The sequence below is a fragment of the Andrena cerasifolii genome, chromosome 5, assembly GCF_050908995.1.
Source record: "Andrena cerasifolii isolate SP2316 chromosome 5, iyAndCera1_principal, whole genome shotgun sequence".
Lineage (NCBI taxonomy): Eukaryota > Metazoa > Arthropoda > Insecta > Hymenoptera > Andrenidae > Andrena > Andrena cerasifolii.
Window position 1 is genome coordinate 7,169,450 of NC_135122.1, and position 25,164 is coordinate 7,194,613.

Consider the following 25,164-nt stretch of genomic DNA (forward strand, 5'->3'; position numbering starts at 1 on the left):
CATTCTTACATTTTATCTGCAGTTCAAGTTTCATGCCGATATCTCATATGGTTCAAAAGTTAACGAGTGCTTAAAATAATATATCACGAATATCTTGTAACTATTTAGACCACTTTGTACCGTCATTGTATTACTAACATTGTATTGATAATAATATTTAACTAAATTGTAGATTTCGTCACAATTTCTTATTGTAATATTCGACTTTTCCTTATAACTCGGAAACGAAAAGTTTCCCCAACATGCGATTTAAATCACTTAAAGAGCATTAAATGAACTACTAAATAAACCGTTTTCAAATTTTTTGAATAACAATTAGGTCGAAAAAATTGAGAAAAAAAATTAAATAAACGTACAATATGTTAAATTATAAATCATTAGAAAGAGATAATTTTTTCTTATTTTTCTGCGTAAATTTCATTCCGATATCTTTTATAGTTCAAAAGTTATACACGAATGTCCTCCTACTACCCCTATCCGGACCACTGTGGGCCGTTTCTAACGAGACTCCTTTACGTCTCGTGTACGTTCACGCGTTCCCTATCTCCGCCGAGTGAACGCTTTCAGGCACCAGTCCACCTATCGAGCACCTCGTTTGAAATAGGCTTAGAAGGTCAGGAACCCCCGCGATTTATGCTGCACGCGAGACTAGCGGCGCGGAGGGACGCTATAACCGATCGTCACATTAATAAATTCGCAGCAAATCACGGGTGAGGACTGCGAAGCGAAGGGGGCGATTTTAGTTGCAAATCGCAGAGCGCCGCGAGACCCGACAAAGGCTCCATCAAAAGGACCGCTTTTCTTCCCTCCTTCTCCCTCTCGTTCTTCTCGCCAGCGCGCTCCGACCGTCTCCCTCTCTCTTAGCTCTCTCGTTCCCTCTGTCCTTCGCCCTTTCCCCGTCCCTCTCCGTTTCACTCACTACTACATCACCTAAGCCCGTATCGTCCTAGGCTGCTCGCCAGGCACTCGTTGTTTCTCGGTTTCGCCCCGAACTGCCCCCCTTCCCGTTTCTCCGCGCCTTCGCTATTATCATACAAACATCGACGACGAGCCGGCCCCATTCCGGAAAACTCCTGCGGTCGCGACACCGCAACGCAACATCATCCCGGCTAATCGCGACGAGTGAGTCACCTTTCTTCGACGTGCCGTGCCGAGGAAACGACTGTGCCAGAGGGAGGACGATATCGAGAGTCCGTTGGGGCTCTGTGCACGGTTCTACACGAGTGTCGTCAAGAAGTGACAGTAAATGTAGTGCAGCATTCGTACTTGACTGACGGGGGTTTGGGGAAGTAGGGGCATAACCGGGTGCCTAATGTATTTTTCCAGCTAGCATAAAGTCAGGCGGCAAAATAAACTTTGGACACCGCTAGAAATCTTAAGTGGACCTCAGAGAATCAGAAAATGAGAGTTCTTATTTGAAAAAACTATTTGGCTCACAGGAAAACAAGTTTTCTCGGAAGTATGCAAGTACCCGGTTTCACCCTATAGGGGTGGGTAATATCGGGTACTTATTAAAAAACGCATAAAATATTATATAATTATAAAACCATTATTACTATTATTTTAGAAACCATAAAGAAAGATATTTTAACAAATATTAATTTGTACATAAATTTATTTTAATTTATCTAGTGCACAAAAATCACAAATAAAGGTCTCGTCGCCCTCCTCAATATTTGTGCAAATCTCACGAGCCCATCCGCGATCTATACGTATAATCAAGCTTATTATTGGATTTTCTAAAGATTAGAAATCAGCTTCTATAAGACATTTACGCCACACATAGAAAGTATGTGTACCCGATTTTGTTCCATACTCAAATACCCGGTTTTGCCCCAAATGAGGTGATTTACTAAACATTAAATATTTACACTTCAGCATGCGATAAAGCGCCGAGTAAAACGTAAAAATACTGTGTAAAGACTACAGAATACAGTACAGTACTTACCGTAATAGATTCTTTAAATGCAAGTGGTATAAAAAAGGCAATTCACCAACGCAACACTGGAACTTTTCAACTCGAAATTTGTAAACTTCTCTGGATAAAAAACCACGACGGTCTTTGCGCTGCGATTGATCTCATACCGTCGTGATCTCCACCCGAATGTATCACCATACGTTGGGTGCATATCGTAGCTCTTGTCTTAGAAAAACAATGATACCCGGTCTGACCCGCGTACCCGGTTTTGCCCCACTTTCCCCTACTCGATAACGCGCGATGCACCCTTAACCGTTCAATTACTCGGTGACTTATCGCCGACGATGTATCTCTCGATCTCCATTGACTCCGTGAGCGTGGTTCCGCGGGGTGTACACCACTCTCCGTCGCGGGGAGAGGGCTAGGTAGGTCGGAGGTGCTCCTCATCGACGCCCCGGAGTGGCAATAACGACAGGTACCACTTGAGCGAGGGAAGGATCCATTGTGAAATCGAAATCCCGTGAAAAAGGGAGTCTCGGGCACGGGCTTTTGCGGTGAAAGAGCGGGACCAGGTGCCGTAAGAAATTAGTAGTGCCAGTGCACAGGCGGACGAGGCCCTCAAGGCCCCTAATAACCTCACGCCGGATGGTATCGACGATGCTGGTCCACACCCCACACCCTAGCGGAATCCTCCTCGGCACCCCTCCGTTGCATTACCCTCGGCATCTATAGCTCAATTTGCCGACACCTCGCTAAGTATAGGTTGGGTGGGTGGTCCTTCCTGGGACCAGGAGGCCCACGAGAGAAAGAGGAGCTCGCCTGACCCGGCAGGGTAGGCGAGAGACAGAGCATCGGGGGTGAGAGGTAGTGAAAGGGGGTCGGGGAGGGGAGAAAGAAGAGTTTATACATCGTATATATCTCGATGAACCATGATACAATGGGGCCTGACCGATCGAACTGGCCTGGTCCGCGCCACCCACCACTTCCTTGGATTTATTTAGTCCCACGCAACCCCTCTGGATGCTCCAGCCTGCCGCTTCGTTTTAATTAACTGTGCTATCTGCTTTTCAAAGAAATTTGTGAGAATCTTCTGTGTCATTGTGCGCTGGTCGAGGGTTGGTTGAGTCGAAGCGGAGGTGAACACGGAGCAGGCATTGATCTGCTCGTGTGCTCTATTTTGCTACGATTTCAGCGTGTCGCCAGTGAATTCCAATTGTGATTTATCAGATGTACCGAGCAAAGATCGCCAGGCAAATTATCGCTGGTGTGATCTACTAACCGTCTTCTTCAGCCGTCCGCGAGGCAGCTTTCCAGTCAAAGGAGCGAACAGTCGCCTGTTCGTGCGCCTATTCGACGAGAAACGCCGGCTATTATCGGGCCAGTAAAACTAATTGAAATACGAGCGCAATATTTCCTATTCATTACCAGCGGCGATGTATCTCTTCTTGGCGGCCTGACCCGTGCCAAATGCCGGCTTACCGTGAACGATTTCTTCCACGAACGTATATAATTCAAAATTAGAGCGCGCATGCCGTTGGACCTTTACGCGCCGTTTCTCCGTCTGATCATTGATGCTGCTTTCCACGACCGACAATCGTAAAACGCGCTTCTATTTGCACGCGTAACGGCGCTCTTACTTGGCCTTATCAGTGCGAATTCAATTCCCAGAATGTATAGCTTGAGGAGAAACTGTGTTACTGCCCATTTGCCGAGCACTTAAGCCGAGGAAATCAGGAGACATCCTCAGTTATTTACCTACTGTCACGATGGATTAATTTGAAACGGTACGTTTATTCCTTATTTCCACCCCGAGAAATCGATCTGCTCCAGACGAGGAGGCACAGGGGCAGCGCAACGACTCGCAGAGTCTTCTGTGCGAAATGAAGGGCGACGCTGCTCATTTCGAAGACGCGGAGACAGTCGAAAGGAAGCGCGGTGCCGAGGACGTATCGCGAGATTGCATGGCAAGACCGAATGAATCACAGAGGGAAGGTATTTTAGAGCGGGACGGTGCACCCTTCTTGCTCTCCTGATTTTCTTTCCGCTTGCGAATTATCGTATAATTAATTCCTGTTTACGACGCGCTGCGAGGACCTATAAATTTCCGCCGCGGTGTTATTCTCCGCGCTCTTATCGCGGATAAGCCGTAATGAAACGTGAAGTGTACCGAGGCTCACCCCCTCGTCCGACCATCCACGCGTGAGGCGGAAAAGCCACCTACGCGGCGCAAATACGCTCCGTTTCCTGCGGCTACCACACAGCGGCGCTTCTTTGTAATTAAGACGGCCGTGAATTCGTTGGAAAACGGCCTAACCCGACAGTCGCGACACGGGCGAGCCTTATCCGAGGCGATTGCACGGTCCAATTACTCCAGGCAAGCTTTATCGAGCCGTATGATCGAGTTCCATTCTAAGCGAACGCTCGATGCAGAGTTTATCGCCGTGCTCGACCCGCTAATTAATTAGATCCCATTAATTATTGGAATTACGGTGACGGTGCGCGATTAAATTTGCGATGCAAAGCGGTTTCTTCCTGTCTCGCGAGACCCAGCCGCCTTGGAACGCGACCGGCGAAAGAAGCCTGCCTCGCTAATTGATTCAACGCGACGCTGTTTCCGCGACGACATCGCTCGGCAAACTTTTTCCACTTCTGCCTCTCGTTGCAGGGAAGATTAATCGGCATCGCTGGAGAATCCTGCTAATTGCTGTTGGAAAGAAGTCGCGCGGAAGATGCTTTTTGGTGGACAGGGCTGAGTCTGCGGCTTCTTTCTTGGGGAGCAAACTCGCGAAGCTCCTGGGTGGTGCAGCGCGTCTGCTGATCGATCCAACGCAACGTCGTCGCTACCAGCGACAAGGCGAGAGAAGCTTCTTCGGCTTTCAACTTCCTTTCCGACGACGACGAATCACCTTTCGACCTTGGTATTCTCGGAAACGAAACCTTACAAGGAACACTATTCAATTGATGATGGAATCACGCAGATTTCTTTATATATATCGAAAGTACCTATATCTCGCAAAGATCACAAAAATGTAAATTAAAGATGCTCCCAACAGCTGGTCTGACCTTGAAAAATCCACGAAGGTGGAACAGGGGAAAGGAGAAAAATGAGGGAAAGAGAATGACAAATCTGTCTGTTCAGATTTAAATATTTCTATTATATGAAAATACATTATAGTAAATGAATGATAATTCATTAATGATAGATAATAATTTGAAAAAATTAATGATAATAAATAATAATACTAATGATGTCAGTGACATGTTCGCTCGTTGCAGTCATTGTGAAATTTATTATTGCTTCAATCACTTTTTAAACCTTCTTGTCGACAAGATTATCATAAATGTAATAGTTAATATTACCCACTGTTGTGATTTCATTAATCTATTATCATTCATTTACTATAATGTATTTTCATATAACAGAGATAATTGAACTTAAATTCTCTTTCCCTCATTTTTCTTCTTTCCCCGGTTCCACCTTTGTCGATTTTTCAAGGTCAGACCAGCTTTCGGGAGCATCTTTAGTTTACATTTTTATCACCTTTGTGACATATACTTTCGATCTATATAAAAAAAATCTGCGCCATTCCATCATCAATTGAATAGTGTTTCTTGTTAGAGTCTTAGAGGCGGAGAATTCATAGATATTGGATGCACCCATCCTGTGTTACGGTAGAGTGGGACTGAAAGTTTTTCATATAAATCTATGTAAAATTTAGTAATAACAATCTAGAGATATAAGGTGTTATTTTGTATAAACTACTAGTATTATGCTTTACTTTACTGATTCAGCTTGAACAAAACAATTGCACAATAATCTTGGCTCAACATAAAGATATAACTCTCTTTTAAGTACTTTGGCCTTATTTCTTAAACTCGAATTATTTTAATATAAAAAAAAAACAGGTAAAAAGATAGATTGGTTTGCTTCAACGAAGACAACTCACTTTAGTATTTTAACATGACTTCTTTAACAAGAAATAAAAATATAAGTAAAAAATATAAGTAAGGGCCTTTTTGCCCCAATGGTACCTCTACAGTTTCGGCGATATATAGATTCGAAAATATTATCCCTCAGAAATAAACATTGTCATGCACGCATTACTAAAGGAACATACAATCTTAACGTATTCAGCTTATACGCTGTTAAACTGTAGTTAACTTCGAATAACACAACAAAAAAGGCATACTTTTTTCGCTTCTTGATATACATAATGACAAAGGCGTCATATGACACGCACGAAAGCCCTAAAGCGACTGGCGACTCCACGGTCCTCCCCATTACCCTTGCTATCAACATAGTTATGCTGCAATATTCAATCGATTGTTTACAAATGGAGATTTTGCAACCGGGACTTTTTACCCGTCGTACTTTTAGCCCCACTCCTACCCTATCATAGTTAACACTATTCCTACCACGACCGGTCAAATAACCGTTTATAAAATTTCGATTAGAATTTCCTATATACAACGTAATTGAATCGCTTTTAAACTTCACAACTTTTCCTCAAATATACGTGCGTACATGATATACTTCTGAATAAAAGACACTATACTTTTATACTGTCAATTTGGCTATTATCTTCATTCTATATTAAACAATATAAGTTGTGCTAAAGACCGGTCATTCGACCGGTCGCGGTAGGAATAGGTATACGTGAAGTGTCGGTAGGAATAGTGTTAAATACCTACATTCTGTCGCATTTCAGTCGATTCTCCTTCTAATTCATTACCGGTCTCGTACCAAGTCAGACTCCATCCAGCTCTTATTCCACTTGAGATTCAATTCAACGCAGTTCCATCGAACGACCATCGCACACAGTTCCATCTTTCCTCGCCTCCGTTACCTGCAATCGTAGCAACGAATTTCTCCCCACCGCCTGCGTAATTAGCGCTGTGAAATTACACTCTTCCGTATCACTCCGTCACAGATCGTCAGCGAGTCGATAAAGCATCCCAGTGACGAGGCCAGCGGGGAAAAAGAATCCGCGCCCAACGATAATCCACGAATCGATTCCGACTTCCCATCTGCTTCCGTGCCGGCCTCCGGGGCACACCGGGATCGTTAATTAATTTAAGCGCTTAATCCCCACCCCGCGGTACCACGGCGGCCATCCTTTTTTCCATGCTTTCGTTCCAGCGCGGCCACAATCATAATTCTCGGTTTTAATCGATCTATGAGGCGCGGGCGCAATAATATTTTCGGTACGGCAGGGACGCGGTGCGTGCGGCCCTGTGTGACTCGTGTAATTGGCTCCCAACTGGACTTCAAAGGGCGCCGCTCGCCTTCATCCGCGCCGACACCGGCGCAACAGAGCGCGAGCGATCTCCGCCGCTCTTTCGTTCGCCTGTCCCTGCGCTAGACGAAGACGGACCGCCGTCCCGGGCGGATAAGCTAGCAAGGGACGAGCAGAGGCGACGAAGAGGGGGCTACGTGAAAATTACACGCGCCATGCGCGGGCCGCGGGTGCGACAAGGACGCTGGATAATCCCTGTGGTCAGTGGTGGTGGAGGAAACGGCGGGGTAGAGGTGGAACCAGTTGAAGGTAACACGCATGCGCCCGGGTATCCGTCGGTGGAACAGGGACGAACCCTGAAGAAGGGATAGCCGAGCGGCGGAAGAGGATGCCAGGTTGTCTCGTTGGAACAGGGACAAGGAGGGCACGATCCTACGGCGCACGGGGTAACAAGGGACGGGCAGAGGTGAGAGACGAACACGACGGACAGAATCGCTCGGCGATGTTCCGATATTGGGTAGATAGTGTTCGATACGGGAGACCCTTGTCTCGTTTGGTTAATCGTCGGACGTACATATGCGTGGAAATACACCTGTATCGGGATCGATCACTTTTAGGCTCGCATCCTAAACGTCTGTGCGTTCCGCGGTGTCGTAACGACTCCCGACTGGTGCCTCTTGCGTTGCCCATGGAGGACTAATTAGAAAGGGATTAGATAGGGTGTACAGTTTCCTGGAAAACCTGGAAACGCTGGGCTGACTTGATCTTCGATCCTGATCGAAGTTTCTGCCGAAGAAGCTTGGGTTTAGTTGCGGGGTTCGTGGTGGACCGGGTTTAGCTCGAGAGTCAACTATTCAGCTTGTTACTCAAGGGTGAGCAGGGTCCAGGGTCAGCTTAATGAAAAATTATGCGTCTGTTATTTTATGTGTCGGTTGATCGCGATGAGAGGGGAATTTGTGGGCTCCACGGCTGAAAAGCGGATGGCTTACTCTGGCGGTCCCGCCGCTAGGGATGGGATCAAGAGCATGGTCAGCGTCGTCTGATCTCGTGCGATGTTTCCAAACGAGCACCCTAAAAAGTAGCAGCGTGACTTGTACATATAATCAGCGTTCAGTGGGAGGACTCTGAAAGCCGGGTAATAAGAGTGTAACGAAGTAACATCCCTCCGAGGCGAAGTTAAAACATGGAAGTTGGAGATGGTCTGGGTAGAAGGGTTTAATACTACTGCGGCCTGACACTTTCAGCACGATGGCCAAAGTATACGGTGCCACCGGCGTTTCGATTCGACTTTTCGTTTCTTACAACGAAGTTACAGCTGGCTTCGGTAGTTCTGCGCGCGTTGTAAGCGGAATGAAGTGGGTGATTGCGGATCCCAGCAGATCCCGAGGAGTTTCACAATGGCTGCCAACGGACCCCCAGGTTTCGGAGCGGATTCGAGCGACTGGACGCGAGTTGGAGATAGCCTGGATCCAAGGATCTATCACCACCGCTTTTTAGCCGTGTTGGTAACGAGGGAACCCCCTGGACTTGCTAGCGAATCCGCGGTCCATCCAAAGGGGAGCCGAACACCCGAGGACACGGGTCGTTTAGGCGGCTCCTTTCTTCGATCATTAGTCCGGAGCCGCAGTCAGCCGAGGGCTCGTAAGTCTGCGAGTGGCATCCTCTTTTTCCTCCCTGTCTCCCTCCTCACCCCCATGTGTCTTTATTCGCGTTTCCCCTCTTCCTCGCCTCTGGCCCCTTTTCCACGTCTGCCTCGACCTTTGACTTCTGCCTCCTTCGTCTCCTCTAGTTACCCTCTGCTTGGTCCTCGACGCGTTTGTTCTTTGATAGTTTCTACGAGCCGGAGGATGTCGATTGATCGTATCGAGACGTCTTCTTCTACTTTCGCAGATTTAAAGGATGTGGATCAGCCTTTGAAGAGATGCGTCCGTTAATCAGAATTGCTGGTGCCCGTGATGCGTGCCTTTGAAACGTCCGTTCTGGCGGTTCTTTGATAACCGAAGGTGTATTTTGACACGGGCTCGGGGAAGCCTTAATCGCGAGGCTCGTTCAGCCGGCAGGAAGACCGAGGAGGATGCGTCGTGACGTTGTCTGTCGGCGTCGATACGCACCGCGGAGCGTCGCAGATTCGCCGCTCAAAAGGCCGGTCGGCAGCTCCCTTTTCTTCGGAAACAACGCCATTTGTATAATCAGCTTCCTTTCGGTAGCTTGGTTAATTATCGTCTATTGACCCGGCCCCTATTCCCCAATATCCCCCGCGTCTGGAACCACGCTACTTTGCATCAGCCCGGCTACGCGAACCGATGACTTAGGAGCCCCACAAATTCTCTGAAACCACTCTACCTCGGTCTCTTTTCACCCTCCCCAGAAGTATTTCTTGGTAACAATTTACAACGGGCACTTCGACACCCCTCGATATCATCTCCGTCGTATAATTTCCATTGCCGATTAGTCCCGAGCTTCGCGCTACTGTTCTCCCACAGCTTTTTCGATCGGCGTTCAAACATCTTTCCGCACATGCTCGAGACTTCTCGCCATCTATCACGCGGAGGGTCGTCCCCGCAGTTGACATCACTGGGAATTGCGGTTCCTCCCCATACGGCATTCTGCGGAAACTGTCGAGACAGGAATTCTGCAAGCTGTGCGCGCAAAGTGGTCGTTTCTGCGAAGCAGAAACGGAGGCGCCGTCGTTGCTCCCCCAGGTACGGTCCTTCTCGTAAAACTCTCCCACTCCGAATTATTTAAGGAAAAACTAGGGAATCGTTAGTCCATTAGTGTTCTCGGAGGAAGCGTTTGGCAGGGATGGGGTCGCTTTAAGTAGGAGACGAAGCAAGCACATAGGAGCTTAGAGGATATTGAAGATGTTGATATCTGCCCATCGGTCCTGCTTCGTCCCTTACGCCCGATTGTAAAACTCGCCGGGTTTCTACCATTAGGGCTCACCTTCCAAAGTCGTTAGTGGATTCTTCCGTTTTTACCGAGCCCCGTGGCACACTTCTCGACAGATTCTCGCGTCTAAAAACTTTTCTAACCCTTCCGCGCGCAAATAACCCAGGGACAGTTCAATCTCTATCCGTCAGCGTCTCATTGGAACGATTCAATTGAAGATATTTATGTTATCGAGGGGCGCCCGAGCTTCCAAAGTAACGATCAAATAATTGTCTGACTAACATACGAGACGCGACCGCTGACAAATTGACTCCCAGCGATTTCAATGCTTTTTAAACCGCGCAGTGCGGCTGCTCGTTAATTTCACTCTGCTTAATTTCCATTTTATGCCGCGATCTTTCTCGTTCTATGACGCGCACCGATGCCACATCGATCACCGACATACCCTTTTAACGTTAATTAAAAGAATCTCCGTTTTTACGACAGGTCGGGAGACCAGACAGGTCGGCGGGAACACCGGCACACCGGGCCATTGTGTTTATCTCCGTTCTGAAAGCTTTTTATTTGATTGCTGCGTCCACCTATAATGCATATCCCTAGACCGGTGTTCTTACTTTTATTACCGGGCCGCGTCGGCAGCCTTTGATTTAATTAGCTCTTGAAGCTGTTACTTCGCCCGTCACCGCCGCGGCTCTCCTTGAAGCAATCGGAAACGCTGAGCCGATCATCCGCAAAGCATACTCGCCTCTCTCGGATCAGCTGCGGCACACACACGTATCCCCGAAACACCGAAAACGCTCAAATATTTGCACTGGCCAATCTGGGAACATAGTTAAGAACCTAGTTGCGTGCCTCGGTGAAACGGATATCAGGGGAAATATATGCTGGGAATCATTTCTGAGATTATTACGAAGGCTGGAAGATAGCCGGGTTCGAACAAAAGTTGCGGGGATCAGGTTTCCCTTAACCGATTATAAATATTCCAATAACCCGGGAGCACGGTAGCCAGGGACCTAGTAGAACGTGAAATCGTTCGGCCCAACTTGGAAGCTGGAAGCAGATTTATGCATCCGTAAATTCACCGCCCTTTAAACGGTCCTCTCGTCCGAGGAACGATCGTCAAGCGCATCTTTCTTCCCCGGTCGTAACGAAATCCATCCCCTTCCTTCTTTTCCCTCCGTTGACTAGCCGGGATCGCAATGTGTTTATTAATAACCGCTTCGAATAAATCAGGTGCGCGTTGGTCTTGCGTAGGAATTAAGGGGGCGGTGATCGAATAGAATTTCTGAATGCTGCGAGGGGGACTGGGATTTTTTGGCTGGCATAAGTGGTTTACTTGAATCTCGACTATTCGTCGTGCCTCGATGTACTCCATAAATCGCGGTTTCCTGGGCGGCAAGTTGTAAATCTTATCGAGTTAATTGCAGAGTGGCGGGTTCGCGCGCGTTCGGAGCGATTTAAAATGCAAATGGACTTTCGTTTCCAGCAGCTCGCGAATGCGGGAGAAAGACGGCGATAGCTCTCGATGATGAGAATTCAATCACATATCTCGGTGATCGCGAAATCGCCAGCACGGAGGTCCCCTGGATCTGTTCGATGGAGCCAGGGGACTCTCTTCCTGCAGCGGATGCTGGTAGCCTAAATTCCCTGCTCGCTCACCGATACCGAGGTGGATTAGCAAATAAGAAGAAAGCTGCGCTGCTTTTTTACTCGATCGTCCTGGACTTCCCAAGGACAGCTTGCACGAGGGGAAGAAAAAAAGAAGGGAGGAAGTAAAGGAGGAGGGAAGAGCTGGCCAGAGGATCATGATTAATCAATTAACCATCTCTGGGCCCTTTTGGAAGTCGGGCTGAAACACTGGCGAAGCAAAGGAACCGCCGATGACGCTGCCGAACCCTTGCCACGGATTGTCAACCGATTTTTGGGAAGATTCGGTCGTCAGCTCGCCATTGGGAGACTAATTTGCGGGACTCTTACCACTGGGCTATCTAGAGTGATCTTATTTCACGAATGTGAATTCGTGAGAGGGTAACGAAGCTAGTCCATCGTGCCATGGGTTCTAATTCTCTATTGTACAGTGCTATCACTCCCTTCGCGACGATCAGGCATCGAAAATTCTGCATGGTAACACCGGGCACCCCTTCTCTCGCCCCCGCGCCCCTCCGCAACGTTCCGTTTTTGCCGCTGGGAATAGAACCGCGCCGGTTTCCTTCGTATTTAATTAATCCCCCGAGAAGAAAAAAGAAGCACCGTTCACGCTTGAGATACGCTCGGTTTGTATTTCTTTCGCGAGCCCGCGTCGGTGGCGCGGTTCTTGTTCCACCGGTGTATCATTCCGAGAGGGAAGTCGACGGCGTCGCGCCGATAACATCGACTTGTCCAGGTGGTCGCGGGCTCTTTCACCTCCAGCCGTTCAATCTATCGCCCGACTTTCCTCCGCTTTTCCGGCCTGCCTCGCAGCGATAGTTTCCGATCCGCCGCGGCCGCTGTCCCCTTTATTCGTACGCGTGGAACGCGCGGAGGGCAGAGAAAATCTCAATCATCTCCGGCCGGGTTTCTTTTGTAGTTGGCGCTCGCTAAAGGCGGTCACCGATTGGACGATGGGCGTTCAAAGAACGCCGCCATGACTCGCAGAGCGGCCGTCTTTTGTTTGTGAAACAATGGTGCACGGTGCTCGGGGCTCACTTAGCGTGCCAGCCAAATGACAAGCTCCTCCGATGGTTAATCTATTAGGAAAATTAGCGGGTTGCGCGAGTGTCCTGGCGGAGAGCTGCGAGGCTATCGATGGGCCCGTGTGGCCCGCGTGTCCCTTAGCGCGGCGTTAGCGATGAGATTCCTCGCAGATACGGGGCGCTGCGGGCCCTAACGAAAGCAAGTAATTACCGGGAGAGCTGGACAGCCTTCTTCTTCTTCTTCTGCTGCTCGGTGACAAGATCGATCGTCCCGCGTGAAACGTTTTTGTTAATCCTCGACGGCTAATTCCCCTAACCGGTCATTATTTAATTGCGCCCCCTCGGCGGGGACGCTCCTTTCCTTCCCTGGCCTGAACTCCAGTTCTGCTCGTTCTGCGGAGCGAGTACACTTTCGAGAGCCCCCGCTTCTGTTCCTTCGGCTGGGTTTTTTGCTTTCGTTAGACCTTGGGCCCCTGAGGTTGATGTCTTGATGATTCGGAGGGGGCGGCCACGAGGGACTAGTGCATAAAATGTTACTGTTGGCAGATGTGGACAGTGGATCGCACTGATTTCCTCTTTGGGGGTAACGCGTCTGTGGTACTTGAGCTTGAGGGTTTTCCAGGTGGTTTACCTAATAGTGTTGCCAGTAATTTCATACGCATCTCCTGGATTTTCGAATTAACGGATCTTAAGTGTAATCAGGTCTGATGTTTCCGTGCGTCATTACGCGAAGACATCATTTCGGAAGACTCCCAAGTGCAGGAACGATGCGTTCGAAAAAAGTTCCTCCGTGGTGGCCTAATTGCGAGTCAGAGAGATAATTATTCGATTCTTCACACTGGTTCGTACGAAAATGAGATAAAAAGAGTTGGGTGTCTACGAAAAAAGCGGGGATTTATGGGCCATTACGATTCGTTCTAGCAGTAGGGGTGAAAGGGTGAAATAACCGTAGGAATTAGCGCGCTATCTATTGGCTACGCGTTGAACGCAGTGCTCCAACTTTTCGTCTGCTGGAACATCTGCAAAGTGTTCTGTATTGCTCACTGAAGACCGTGGAGAGGATCAATGGATACTTCACCATCGACGGAGTATAGGATAGACCTACCACCTTATGGGAGTTCGTGTCACACGGTCTGCAATACCGACTGCGTGAAAACCATCTGGTTTTATTGCGCCCTCTGCGTTTAGGAGCGGTGGTTTTGGGAATCACATACAAATCCAACCACCAAAGCCGGTAACATCAGTGAATTCGTACTCGGCTCCTACCCAAGGGAAGACATATATCGAATCCCTTATCACTACAGTATACAAGTATTCTAAATATGTACGTCTTGTTACTTCGTTGATAACAAAGAAGAAAGAGTTGGAAAACTATTTAACCTTTATTAATTTAATTTTCCTTGTAGGTATATACAACTAAGACTGTGCAAATGATTATTCCGCCGCTGTATTTATATAATACCAGCTTCACTACTCGGCTTTGCCCGAAATTTAGATTCTGCTTTTATGTAAAAAATATTATTCATTTTTTTGTGAAAATAGTCACATCCCTCTGGATTAGTTAGGCATAATGAGCTGGAACATATTTCGTGACCCCAGAGTTTGTGCGATAGGTCCTGCCATTCCTCTCATAGAAACGATATCTGTTAACAATCGTTCAACTACTTGCACAAAGTCATTGCAATACAAAAAATCCCATTCCTCAGAAGTACCCCAGCATTACCCCTCAACCCTCGATGAACCCGCAGAGGAGGCAGCCAAGCTCCGTTGCTACTTCCTCGACTGCCCTTTAACGGCCCGAAAAACCCCGAATCAATAAACGCGAGCTCGTTCAGCGGAAATTAAGTCCCCTGTCATCGTCTCGACAACTTGCCGCGATTTCGTTTGTCGCCGGTTAGCGGGGAGGGAACGGCGGGGGAGCATAAACACGTCGTACCCTTGTTTTGCTCGCGCGCGAGGCTCGCGTGGATAAGCGAGCGCAAGATCTCTCATAAAATCAAATAATTCGGTCGGAAGCGACTTCGCGCGCCCGATATAGCCGCGGCAATAAAAGGGCCGAGCACGGTGGCACGTTCAACGACCGTATCGAAAGGAAAACGAAACGTTAAGGTAAACTGAAAAACAATCGAGTGAGCGGCGGCTGTCACTCCGACGACGGCGTTGGCATCCGCAGCCCCAGAGTCATCTGTTTCCTACGCGGCCCTCTCGTTTATTTTTCCAAAATGGCTGCTAAAACACCGACGTCCAACTAACTCGCCTGGGCCCTCGCGAGAGTAATTCGAGACCTATTTATAGGCGCCCACCTAACCCAGACCTATTGGCGAACGTTTCCTCCTTTTTTTCTCGCCAAGTAGCTCTGATCGAGTCTCCCTCGCCACCGGAAGGGGAGATCGACACCTCCGATCGACTTCTGGCTACCCCTTTGGACCTGTTCCTTCGTCCACATTCATCTTCATTCTCGAATGTGCGTACTAAACTTCTCTGTATTACACGAATTTCAGTACGACAGCGTAGGTATCTTCTTATTGCTAGCGCTGTACATGTTCAAGGGGAGGGTTGATAAAGCATCCAGTTCCTCCGTCGAGGAAACATCGTGGCGTCTGATTTTCTATTTTCCTTTGTAATTGTAATTAAAGTTGCGGCTCTTTTGATAAACCGACGACACTTAATTCGTCGGTATTGGAAACAAAGTGGCTTTCGCTCCGGGGTCGGCACTCGTTCCGCTGGGCGGGTGCGCCTATAAAAAGGAAATTCGAGGGAGAGAATTTTCTGAACTCGTAGCCGCGGACCTGCATGAAACGCCGCTGATTGGCCCGCTCGTGCGCCAATTTTCCTCGACGTCGCTTCGCCACGAAAAATCGGCAAATTGCTTCTTTGAAATGCCGGAAAAGCGGAGAAAATGGTTTCCTACCGTGGCTCGTTCGGCGAGTTCTTCCCGTGCGACGATAAGCATCGTTGCTTGCCCGATGATCCGTGCGCTCTCTGGCTGATTCTCTCTCGCTCGACCACAATTTTACAGCTTAGCAATACCTTTCGGGCGCGGCGTTCCGCCCGAACTTCTGTCCCCCCTTAAACAGCGGACACGTCCCTTTCAATTCTGTACTCTGCTTGCCGAAATCGGCCAGCCAATGCTTTCAATCACTCTGATTAGACGGCATACGTATGTACACCTTCGAGTAGTTGCAAAAAGTGCAAACTACGAATTTGTTCGAGCAAACTTAGGGGTCGTCCTTAAATTACGCGAGGCTTTTTCTGGAGGGGGTCGCGAATTTCTTATGTATTCTTACAAGGGGAAGTCAGGTAGTGTTTTAGGTAAAATTTTTTAACGCAATTTTTAATATGAGTAGCTTTAAGTATGTAGCTGATAAAGTACCTGTGTTTGGGACTTTTTTGTCACAAAACGAATGTGTTTACTACATTGAAGTTTTTATATTTATATTTTATATTTATTTTTGATATTTTAAAAATATGTATTCATATTTTTTAATGCATGCTTGCCCCAAAATAAAGGGGTGTAATACGCGCTGTGACAAAAAGACGCCTCGACTGCGTGATCGATTTTGAAGGAACCATCTATCTGGGGCGGTGGTATCAGGGAGGTTTGTAATCAGTATGACTGTCGCTATGGCCCGAACTAGAATCACACATTTTTGTTGTTTTTTTCTTATCTTTTACGTCGCAGAGTGATTAAAAAATTTAGCTAATTTATATAGTTCAACTTTGAACGTCCGCCATTTTGTTAATTCCTCATCAATCTAATTACTCTTAGTCCCTGCCATAGCGACAGTCATACCGATTACAAATCTTTTTGGTTTTTTGGTTTCAGACACACGGTTACTCCAAAATCGATCAAACAGTCGAGGCGTCTTTTATTTTACAGCGCATATTACACCCACTTATATTGGTGCAAGCAAGCATTAAAAAAATATGAAAAAAATAATTTTCTGTTCTCAAAGCACGTATTAATAAATAGAAAAAACTTAGTAAACACATTCTTTGTGTGACAAAAAGAAGTTCCAAACAGCGGTAGGTACTTTATCAAGGCGGTTTAGTGGAAAGGACCCTTAAAGGGGGCTTCTCGTGTAACAGAACCCGAAGTTTATGATTTTTTTTAAAAAAAACTATTGTTAATATTGCATTAAATTCTTTTGGGATATAAGGAGGCATCTTTGAACTGAGAGAATTTATTTTTTTTATGTCAATCCTTTTTATTATTAAAGAATTTTAATAACTGAAAATAATGCAAAGTAAAAAATATTACGTTAGAAAGGAGGAGGAGGTGGTTGGAATACAAAATCTTACGAATTCTTGTACTGGACGAGGGAGGAGATAAGAAATCCCCAAAGTTAGCCGTACATAATTAAGCACGGCTCCTTACTCTTTTGCAAAGAATCACCACTTAGTTTCAATTAGGAGCACTAATTGCAAGTAGTTCCTATTAATAACCGAATAGTAGTTTTCTGTTTCAGGTCGCCTTTGGAAATTAGAAAAGGACGAATCTACGGCAGATTTGATCGCCTCGGTGATTGTCTGCCCTGCGGAGCTGCAAGTAGACAGAGGGAAGTTTTATCGAGGCTCGCCGCGTCCTCATAAGGCGGACGGAATTACCGGTTCGAAGTTTGAGATTTTCAGCCGCCACTTTCTCGTCTCTCCAGCCGCGGCCTTCCACCTTCCTTTTTTCATCCCTCTAGTTCCTACACCGTCCTCCCGGCTTCTGACACGCGTTTCAATTGGGATGGTTGCCAGGGAAACCTAGGAGCCGGAGTGTCACGGGGACTATTGAAGAGGTTAAAGGGGACTGCGATTCGTTTTTAGTCGAAAACTACTGGGAACGAGTCCTCCAACCTGCCAGGCCTCCGACAGCATTGTGGCTGCGTCTCTCGCGATCGCCGCGACCAATCCGGAAATCATTTGGAGTCCGATGATACAGGGAACGGGGTTAAATGGTCCCTCGGCGGGTGATTCCGTTCCGTTCACCCCCGCGCAAGGTATTCCCCGAGAGATCGAGGAGAAAGGATTCGTTGGACGGTGAAAAGTATTTCGCAGGGACTGCACCGGCCGATTATACTTTTAAATTCCCGTTTCGCCGCCATTGTAAGAGGCAGCGCGCGGAAAAAGGGGGGAATTTTTTTATTCCCCGCCTGAAATGGCTCGTGTGAAATTGATAATAGCTGTTACGTAGCCACTAGCCAAATAAATTCCTTTCGCTGTTACGATTCCCCGCGGCGATCTCGGCGCTCGATATTTCCTATTCGACATTAGGTAGTTTCTAAAATAACCCTCGCGTCCCTGGAATTACGAGACAGTTTAACGCCCTCGTCTCCTCCCGCTTCGTTTCCTGGATTCTTCGAGGAACCAGCCAGCGAGAAAGAAGGAAATCGCTCGCCACTTATTGTCCTCGAATCGAGCCGAGGGAATTGCTAGTTGCTGCGAATCGCTAACGAACCCGCCTCGACAATATTTTTAAAACGGTTTGCGCCTTTCTGAATTAACTCCTAGCCGGAGAGGGCTCGTCTACTTGGCTCGCGGACTGCTCGACGGTAAAACCAGGCGAACACTGGAACGAGAGCACGGAAAGGGGTGAAACGGGCGGACGAGAGAGGGTTGGACAGGAGGAAGACCGTTCAGCGCTATTAACAGCTAATGAAAATTAGCTTTCGTCGGTTGATTGAGCGTCAAATCGTCCCTTTCTTGTTTCGCCGGAGAAGTCCGCCACTGGTGTCGTTGGACTGACGTACTCCCGCCTCCAATTGCGCCCGTCCTCCTATTCCCTTTTTCTAATGATAGGAAATTCCCAGGGGACAAGTACCCGAGTCGTCACTCCTGTCTTCCCACGGAATTTCGCAGGATAGAATTTTCGCAGCGGAACTTTGGAGAGTTCGTGACAACGTCTGCGCTTCGTTTCGCGATTTTGTTTCAAGCAGGGAAACTATTTCGTTCCCTCTTCCAATTGCTCTATTAGCGAAGAATAAAAAAAAAGAATCGAAGCGACAGGTGCTTTGTCTCTCGCGGAAGGGTATTTGTGCCACCTTCGATACCATTCCCAGTAAATTGTCTATGATAATCTGCGATCGCTCGAAACTCCTGCTCGACCTGCAAAGAATTTGCATAAATCCCTCCCCCTGCCTCGATGAAAATAATCCGATTTATTTTTCTTGGTCGGAGCGCAACGGCGCTGATTTCCTCTAGGATCCAGAATGGCGGGAGGGGTTTCAAAAATAGGTCACTCGATTCGGATCAGTCGTAAGGCTGGTTGTACACCGTGTACAATGGGCCGCGTTAATTTCTTAATGGAAACCGCAAGTAATCGCTGCTAGTTCCGAAACTAGTAACGGGCCGCGTGTCAGCACAAGGCTCCGTTTAACGCAAGAGCATTATGGCTTTCGAATGTTTAGAACGTGATATAAACGTAGCAGTAATGGACTGCAGAAACGACTATAAAATCCATCTTCCGACCGATCCCCTTGCTCGTTCCGCGCGCCAGTCAACTTTGTCATTGATCATCACGGGGAGAACGAACCAATCAGCAATTCCAATCTGCCAGCACTTCCATCTATTACATTCGGCATCATCTGCTACGAATTAAGAAAAATCATAATAAAAGAACTTCTGCAAAAATGTCCCTTCTGTTATTCCGCGATAAAGTTCATATAAGTGACAGAGAGCGGCTAGGCTTTTCCTCCGATAAGGGTGGCAGGGCCCATTTCTAAGGAAGACAGTGAAACGCGGCGGCACTTTGAACACGCTGCCCCCTTTTATGCAGATTCAGTAGGGCGAGGCGTAAAGGCCCTTTCGACTAGCATAATGTAACTCTTTTGTTTATAACAGATGAGTGTCAGATCTAGCCTTTTTCCCCCCGTCGGTCGGTTAAGCCTGCTCGTCTCCGCGTCTGAATAAACATATCTGATGTCTGTCGGGCCCACCCAGCCGGGGCTATTAAAACGCTTATGGGAAAGTCAGTTGCATCGTGACTGATGGGGACGCGGATTTCCCCTCCCGCCCCGTCTCATCGGCACTTCTTCCACGCTGGAGCCATCGTATCGCGCGATTAGAGGATCGCGATAGAGCCTCCTCTGTCGATCGATCTCCGGTGAATCAAATTACGAACGAGATCGTTGCTCTTAAGATCGCCTCGTTAGAAATCGGAAGGTGCTCTTCGAATCGATGTTTACCATCGAAAATTGTCAGCTTTCGGTAGCTCTCCCCTCTTTTCTCAGACAACGCCACGATTAATCGTGTGCTTGCATGGGAGGAAAAAGTGGATGTTTGAACGTGGCGCACTCGAGAAGACGCGTAAAAGCTCTGACGGGACCGCCCCGGAGAAAAAGAGCTGCTTCTTTGGGAGAAGGCCCGGGTCAAGCGCGTCAAGTTTTTACGAGCCGGCCGTGACGCAGACGCCCGAGGCTCGTTAAGGAGGGTTAAAAAGGAGGAAAGAGATGCTGTGCTTTTTTTCTTAATGAACCATGTATATTTGAATAGATCTGTATCATCACATAGGTGCGCGGGAACAATGGAGTTAGCCTGGCGCTGGCTTACGGTAATGTGGTAACGCTTAATTGGTATCGCTGCTGGTTTTTATTGCACGTGGGCCCGCCAGTAGTGTTCGCTGGGAGTCCCTTGAACGCCCCCGCTCGATTAAAGTCGCCTCTCGGGGCGCCTGGCAGATCGAACGCCGTCTCATCCGAATTTTCAGACCCCTCGGGATTCAGAATAAATAAATAGCTCAGCCACCGACACCGTTTTACTCGGATTGCATTTTTATACATTTATTTACACGCTAATTTACAGGACTCTCCTCCTAGACTGCGATAATATCTATAAGTAAACTTATAACCGACGTGTCTATTTATTGACGCTCGTGAATCGCTCGGACACTACAGAATAATCGACAGCGTGCTCTTCGGCCGTTATCGCGAAGTATCTGTGCACGATCATCGTTACGGACGACCGATTGCGCAATAAGGTGAACGTCCCAATTTCTGCTCATTTAAGAGGTTACTCGTCAGAAAGAAGGTGTAAAAAATTTGTTCGCGAGCAAAATTTGCAGAGCAATTGATTAATTCTTTAATAATAAATCAACCAATTCAAAAACTATTGCAGAAAGATATTTCAAGATGTTTGAATATTAGTATTTTGTAATTAAATATACAATGCTCGATATGTTCGTATTTCTGCTCATGAAAAATAGCGATGCATGTATTGCCCCAAGCTCGTGCAACACTCGCGTAAATGTTTAAATTATTTAGAATTATTTTGTTGCAACTATAGTACAAATGTAGCGCATATAATAATAAGAAAAATACGAAACGAGCAGAAATTGGGACATTCACCTTACAAGGGAAGATCCCGAACCCGAAAATTCAAAAAATTCCGAAACTTTGCGAATATGTTGGGGATTTCCTCCTGCTTACAACGCAATTTTTGTTTGCTGCCCAAATTCATTCGAAGGGTGTGAAATTAACCCCCGAAATTTCGACTATTTTCCGATTTTGTGTTATAACTCCCGAACTGTAAGAGATAGAAACAAAGTTTCGAGACAAAAGTTACTTCTTTTAAGTAGTTCTATCGTTTGGTAAAAAAGTTATTTTACAGTTCACGAGTTACAGCACAAAACTGGAAAATAACCGGATTTTCATGGGACAATTACACCCCCTTAGAGTGGATTTGGGCATCAAAGAAAAATTGCGTTGTAATCAGGAGGAAATTCCCTACATATTCGCAAGGTTTCAGAATTTTTTGAATTTCCGAGTTCGGGATGCTCCCTTGTCAGTCACGCGGCACGCAAACGTCCGATGCGTGGCGCTATTCCACGCGCAAGAGAATTACAGTACTGTTCCTACGGAAACGATATTTCTCGATCAATTGGAGCAACGACAAAAGAATACCGCAGAATGGTAATGAATGGACTAGTTTAATGGTACCTAGAACGAAACTTAAAAAAGTAATCAGTAACATCGCCTCGATCGATTCAGAAATCCACAGTGGAGTTCCAATTCGATTCTAACCGCGAGTGCCTTAAAATGCTCGCAAAGAACAGGCGAAGATCGTTGAAAATCAACCCCTCCCGGTTTCCTTCCCCCAATACGAAGGGAGGAGCCAGCGCGATTCGCAAGAATTCCGCCAGTGAAGCTGGATAACCCGGAACGATGGTCGACCGTTCGACAGAGGCAATCGGTATATGATTGCCGCGTGCAATCCCGGAGCGCTTTATTTCTCGTCGTTGATTTTCGAGAGCTGGCTCGGATCGAGGTCCGGCGCGATCGTGTTTTGCACCTGGATATGAGCGGAGTGAAGGGGCGGGCAGAGCAGGGGATGATAGGGGAGGCAGTAGTACGGGAAACCGCCGAGGGCTTTGTTCGCGGGATGAATTTGCGGGGCGGACATTTGCCCGGGAAGTTGGCCGGAACCACGAAGTGGTAATCCCCTCAAATGCTCGTCCGGATGCACCAGTACGCGGACCGCCACGCGTCTCGCGTTTCCGGAATTAACTAGCGCGCCCAGCTCCTGCTGCTGCCGCCTCTTGGTCTTGTATCTGCAAGGGAACCACTCGAATCACTCGGGATCCATCAACCACCGATCAAGCCACTGTTTATAGTTCATACGTCCAGTGGAAGGATGGACAAGGCAGGTTTAGGATTAATAAACTGAAGGCCCCAAGTTGGGCGAGGCGCGAGAACCGTAGGCACGTACCTTCTGTTCTGGAACCAGATCTTCACTTGAGTCTCCGTCAGCTTCAGCCCCCTCGCGAGGTCCGCTCTCTCCGGGCCGGACAAGTATTTCTGCGCGGCGAATCTTCTCTCCAGCTCGTAGACCTGCGCGTGGGAGAAGGCCGCTCTGCTCCGTTTCTTCCTGCTCTGGAGATTCTGGCCGTGGCTCTGCGTCTCGAACATGTCCTCCTCCGTGTCCTCTGCAAATTCACGTCCGTCAGACTCTCGGGCTTTGATCGCGCGGGTCCGTCGGATAGGTATTCGCGTGGGCGACGCGCGGCGTCGATCTCGTTAGAAGTCGGCGGTTCCCGAAAGCCGCTGAGCAAACAAACGCCGCCGATCGGGAGCCGATGATCTACCGCGATCATAAATCGAACGTTTTCGGCGCGGGGCCCGAGATAGGGGAGGAAGACGGGGTGGACCAACGAGAGCGTGTAACCATCCACGTACAGCCATAGAAGCGGCCTGCCGATTGGAAGAACAGAGAGAGAAGGAGAGTTCCGGCTGCGTTTGATGTCCCGTCTTCAAACATTAACACGTGCACTCGCTACTCCGACATGTTTACGCTCCTGTTCCACGGTAATTCTCCTCTCTAAGTTTAACCGTAGCCGTGGCGGAGTGCAATCCGTGCGCCTCCGTACGTCCTAAAATTCTACTTGCTTCTGGTAGCCCGAGACTTTGTTTTCTGAGGCGAAGCCGCGGGGAGATTCGCTTCTGATTCACGCGACGTGAATCACTATCGAGTTATTACTTAGTACGATCCTTTGGAACAATATCAATCGGATTTTAAGTCTTCCTCGGGGCGCATCCTGGTGGGGTCTGTATAATTCGTGAGGGTGTTAAGGGGTTATACCTAGTCAGGCGGCCGAAAAGAGACGAATATTTGTGAATTTTTTTTGAAGAAGCGGAAGCGTATATTTTTATAAATCTTTTTGCGCTCGAAAGAGCAACATTTAAAGAACATTTGGTAATTTTTTCGTAGAAAAATATTTAAGTTTATAATAAAGTTACAACCGACATCCAAAAAGCATTTTTAAAAATTTCGTTTTGCGGTGAGCACTGCCATTCGGAATTAATTTAAAATTTTGTTTTAAATTAATATTTCAGAAAATTCTCTCCGCCAACCTGTGGATACATTAATATACTAACGAAATCTTTTTTGTTTTTTGATTTTAGATAATCTGTTTCCGATTGGCAGTGCTCACCGCAAAACGAAATTTTTAAAAATGCTTTTTGGATGTCGGTTGTAACTTTATTATAAACGTAAATATTTTTCTACGAAAAAATTACCAAATGTTCTTTAAATATTGCTCTTTTCAGCGCAAAAAGATTTATAAAAATATACGCTTCCGCTTCTTCAAAAAAAATTCACAAATATTCGTCTCTTTTCGGCCGCCTGACTAGGCATAACCCCTTAAGGACGACTGTTGGTGGATCTCTAGTGTAGTTTAAATCTAATAAGAATCTGTGTCTACCAAGTATTCTTATTAAATTTGAACGTAAAGTGACTTCGATCACCTCCACTCCGTCCAACGTGGAGTATTCTCGACACGCACTGATGTTAAAATTGACCAAGGCACCCAAACAGCGTCTGGCCGTGGAGAAAAAGCACGAACCCAACGGTCGTCGCGTGACATCATAATTATTTCGTACGTACACCGCTCTTTCGTCCTGCGTCAATGTTTATCAGCAGTGGCCGCCGACGGGGGTGGGACGCGGGGCATTTAGAGAGATCTATATTTGATCACTTTCGACGTCAACTCTATGCCATCTCGTCCGGCTAATGCGTCCCTCCTCTGACGCTCGTCAAACATCCTACATCGCCGTCCTACATCCAGAGTGTTCGAGAGGAGCAAGTGCCGTTTGCTCTCACTCCGATTACATCGATGACCCTTCGTTGCCTTCTCCAACCGTCGCTCATCGTTTCCCAATCAATTCATATCGCCCCTAAATACTGTCCAAATGAAACGTTACCCCCACCGCGAGGAAACTGAAGACTTATCCGTTAGCCTCGTAGAAAAGTACATCATAGTATTTCAAAAGCATTCCATTGAGAACTGCAGGCTTTCTGCCTGAATCTACGGTGCCAGCTTGGGGGAAACTGGGGGCTGAGATTCCGAACGCTTGATAGTCGCGTGAGTGGAAGCTCGACGATTGAAATGCAGTATAATCGACGTTGATAGAATAGCTGGTCAGAGATGAAGCTACTAGGCCTGATCTATGCTTGGATATTCTGAGAAGGACGAGAGGAGTTTTCTAACACACCCCGAGCAGCGCAACAGAAGCGACGCTAGATTAATGGCAGCAGGAAGCAGCAGGATTCTTGAAGGCCCCATTAAAAAACCGCTTCGCGCATCCTGTCCATTACCGTATTAAGTGATTCCCAAGAACGATAGCCGGGAAAAGGGGATTCGTAATTTCGTGAGCGTGGCTTGAAACGGTGCCAGCTCGTGCCTGCGCCTCCTCACCCTCGAGGTGGCGAACAAGCCGAGGAATCGTCGCGAGCGAAACAGCCCCGGGTACGAAGGAATTAGTTAATTGCTGGCTCGGTGTCGCTTCATCCTGGAGAATCAGCTCGGACCCTCATTTTTTCCCCGTCCGATCCAACGCCGGCCAGAACGCCGGAGTCCTAGTGTCGCGCTCGGCGAAGCAGGAATCGAAATGTGACCTGCACGGTGCCGGGGCCCGGTTAACCTTGATCTAAATTTGTTTTTGCTTCCGATCCGTGGATCCTCGACGAC

The 25,164-nt window shown here is 47.5% G+C and overlaps 1 protein-coding gene across 1 annotated transcript in view; it reads right to left on the bottom strand.

The window, feature by feature from the left end:
- The window catches only part of LOC143369209 (uncharacterized), a 201,425-nt gene that overhangs the window by 174,638 nt on the left and 1,623 nt on the right, over positions 1 to 25,164 (bottom strand). Inside the window, exons 2-3 of the mRNA XM_076812844.1 lie at positions 22,407 to 22,623; positions 21,047 to 22,248 (exon numbers count right to left, since the gene is read on the bottom strand). Coding sequence (XP_076668959.1) covers positions 21,924 to 22,248; positions 22,407 to 22,623 — 542 coding nt within the window. The 3' untranslated portion in view covers positions 21,047 to 21,923. The remainder of the gene's footprint in view (positions 1 to 21,046; positions 22,249 to 22,406; positions 22,624 to 25,164) is intronic.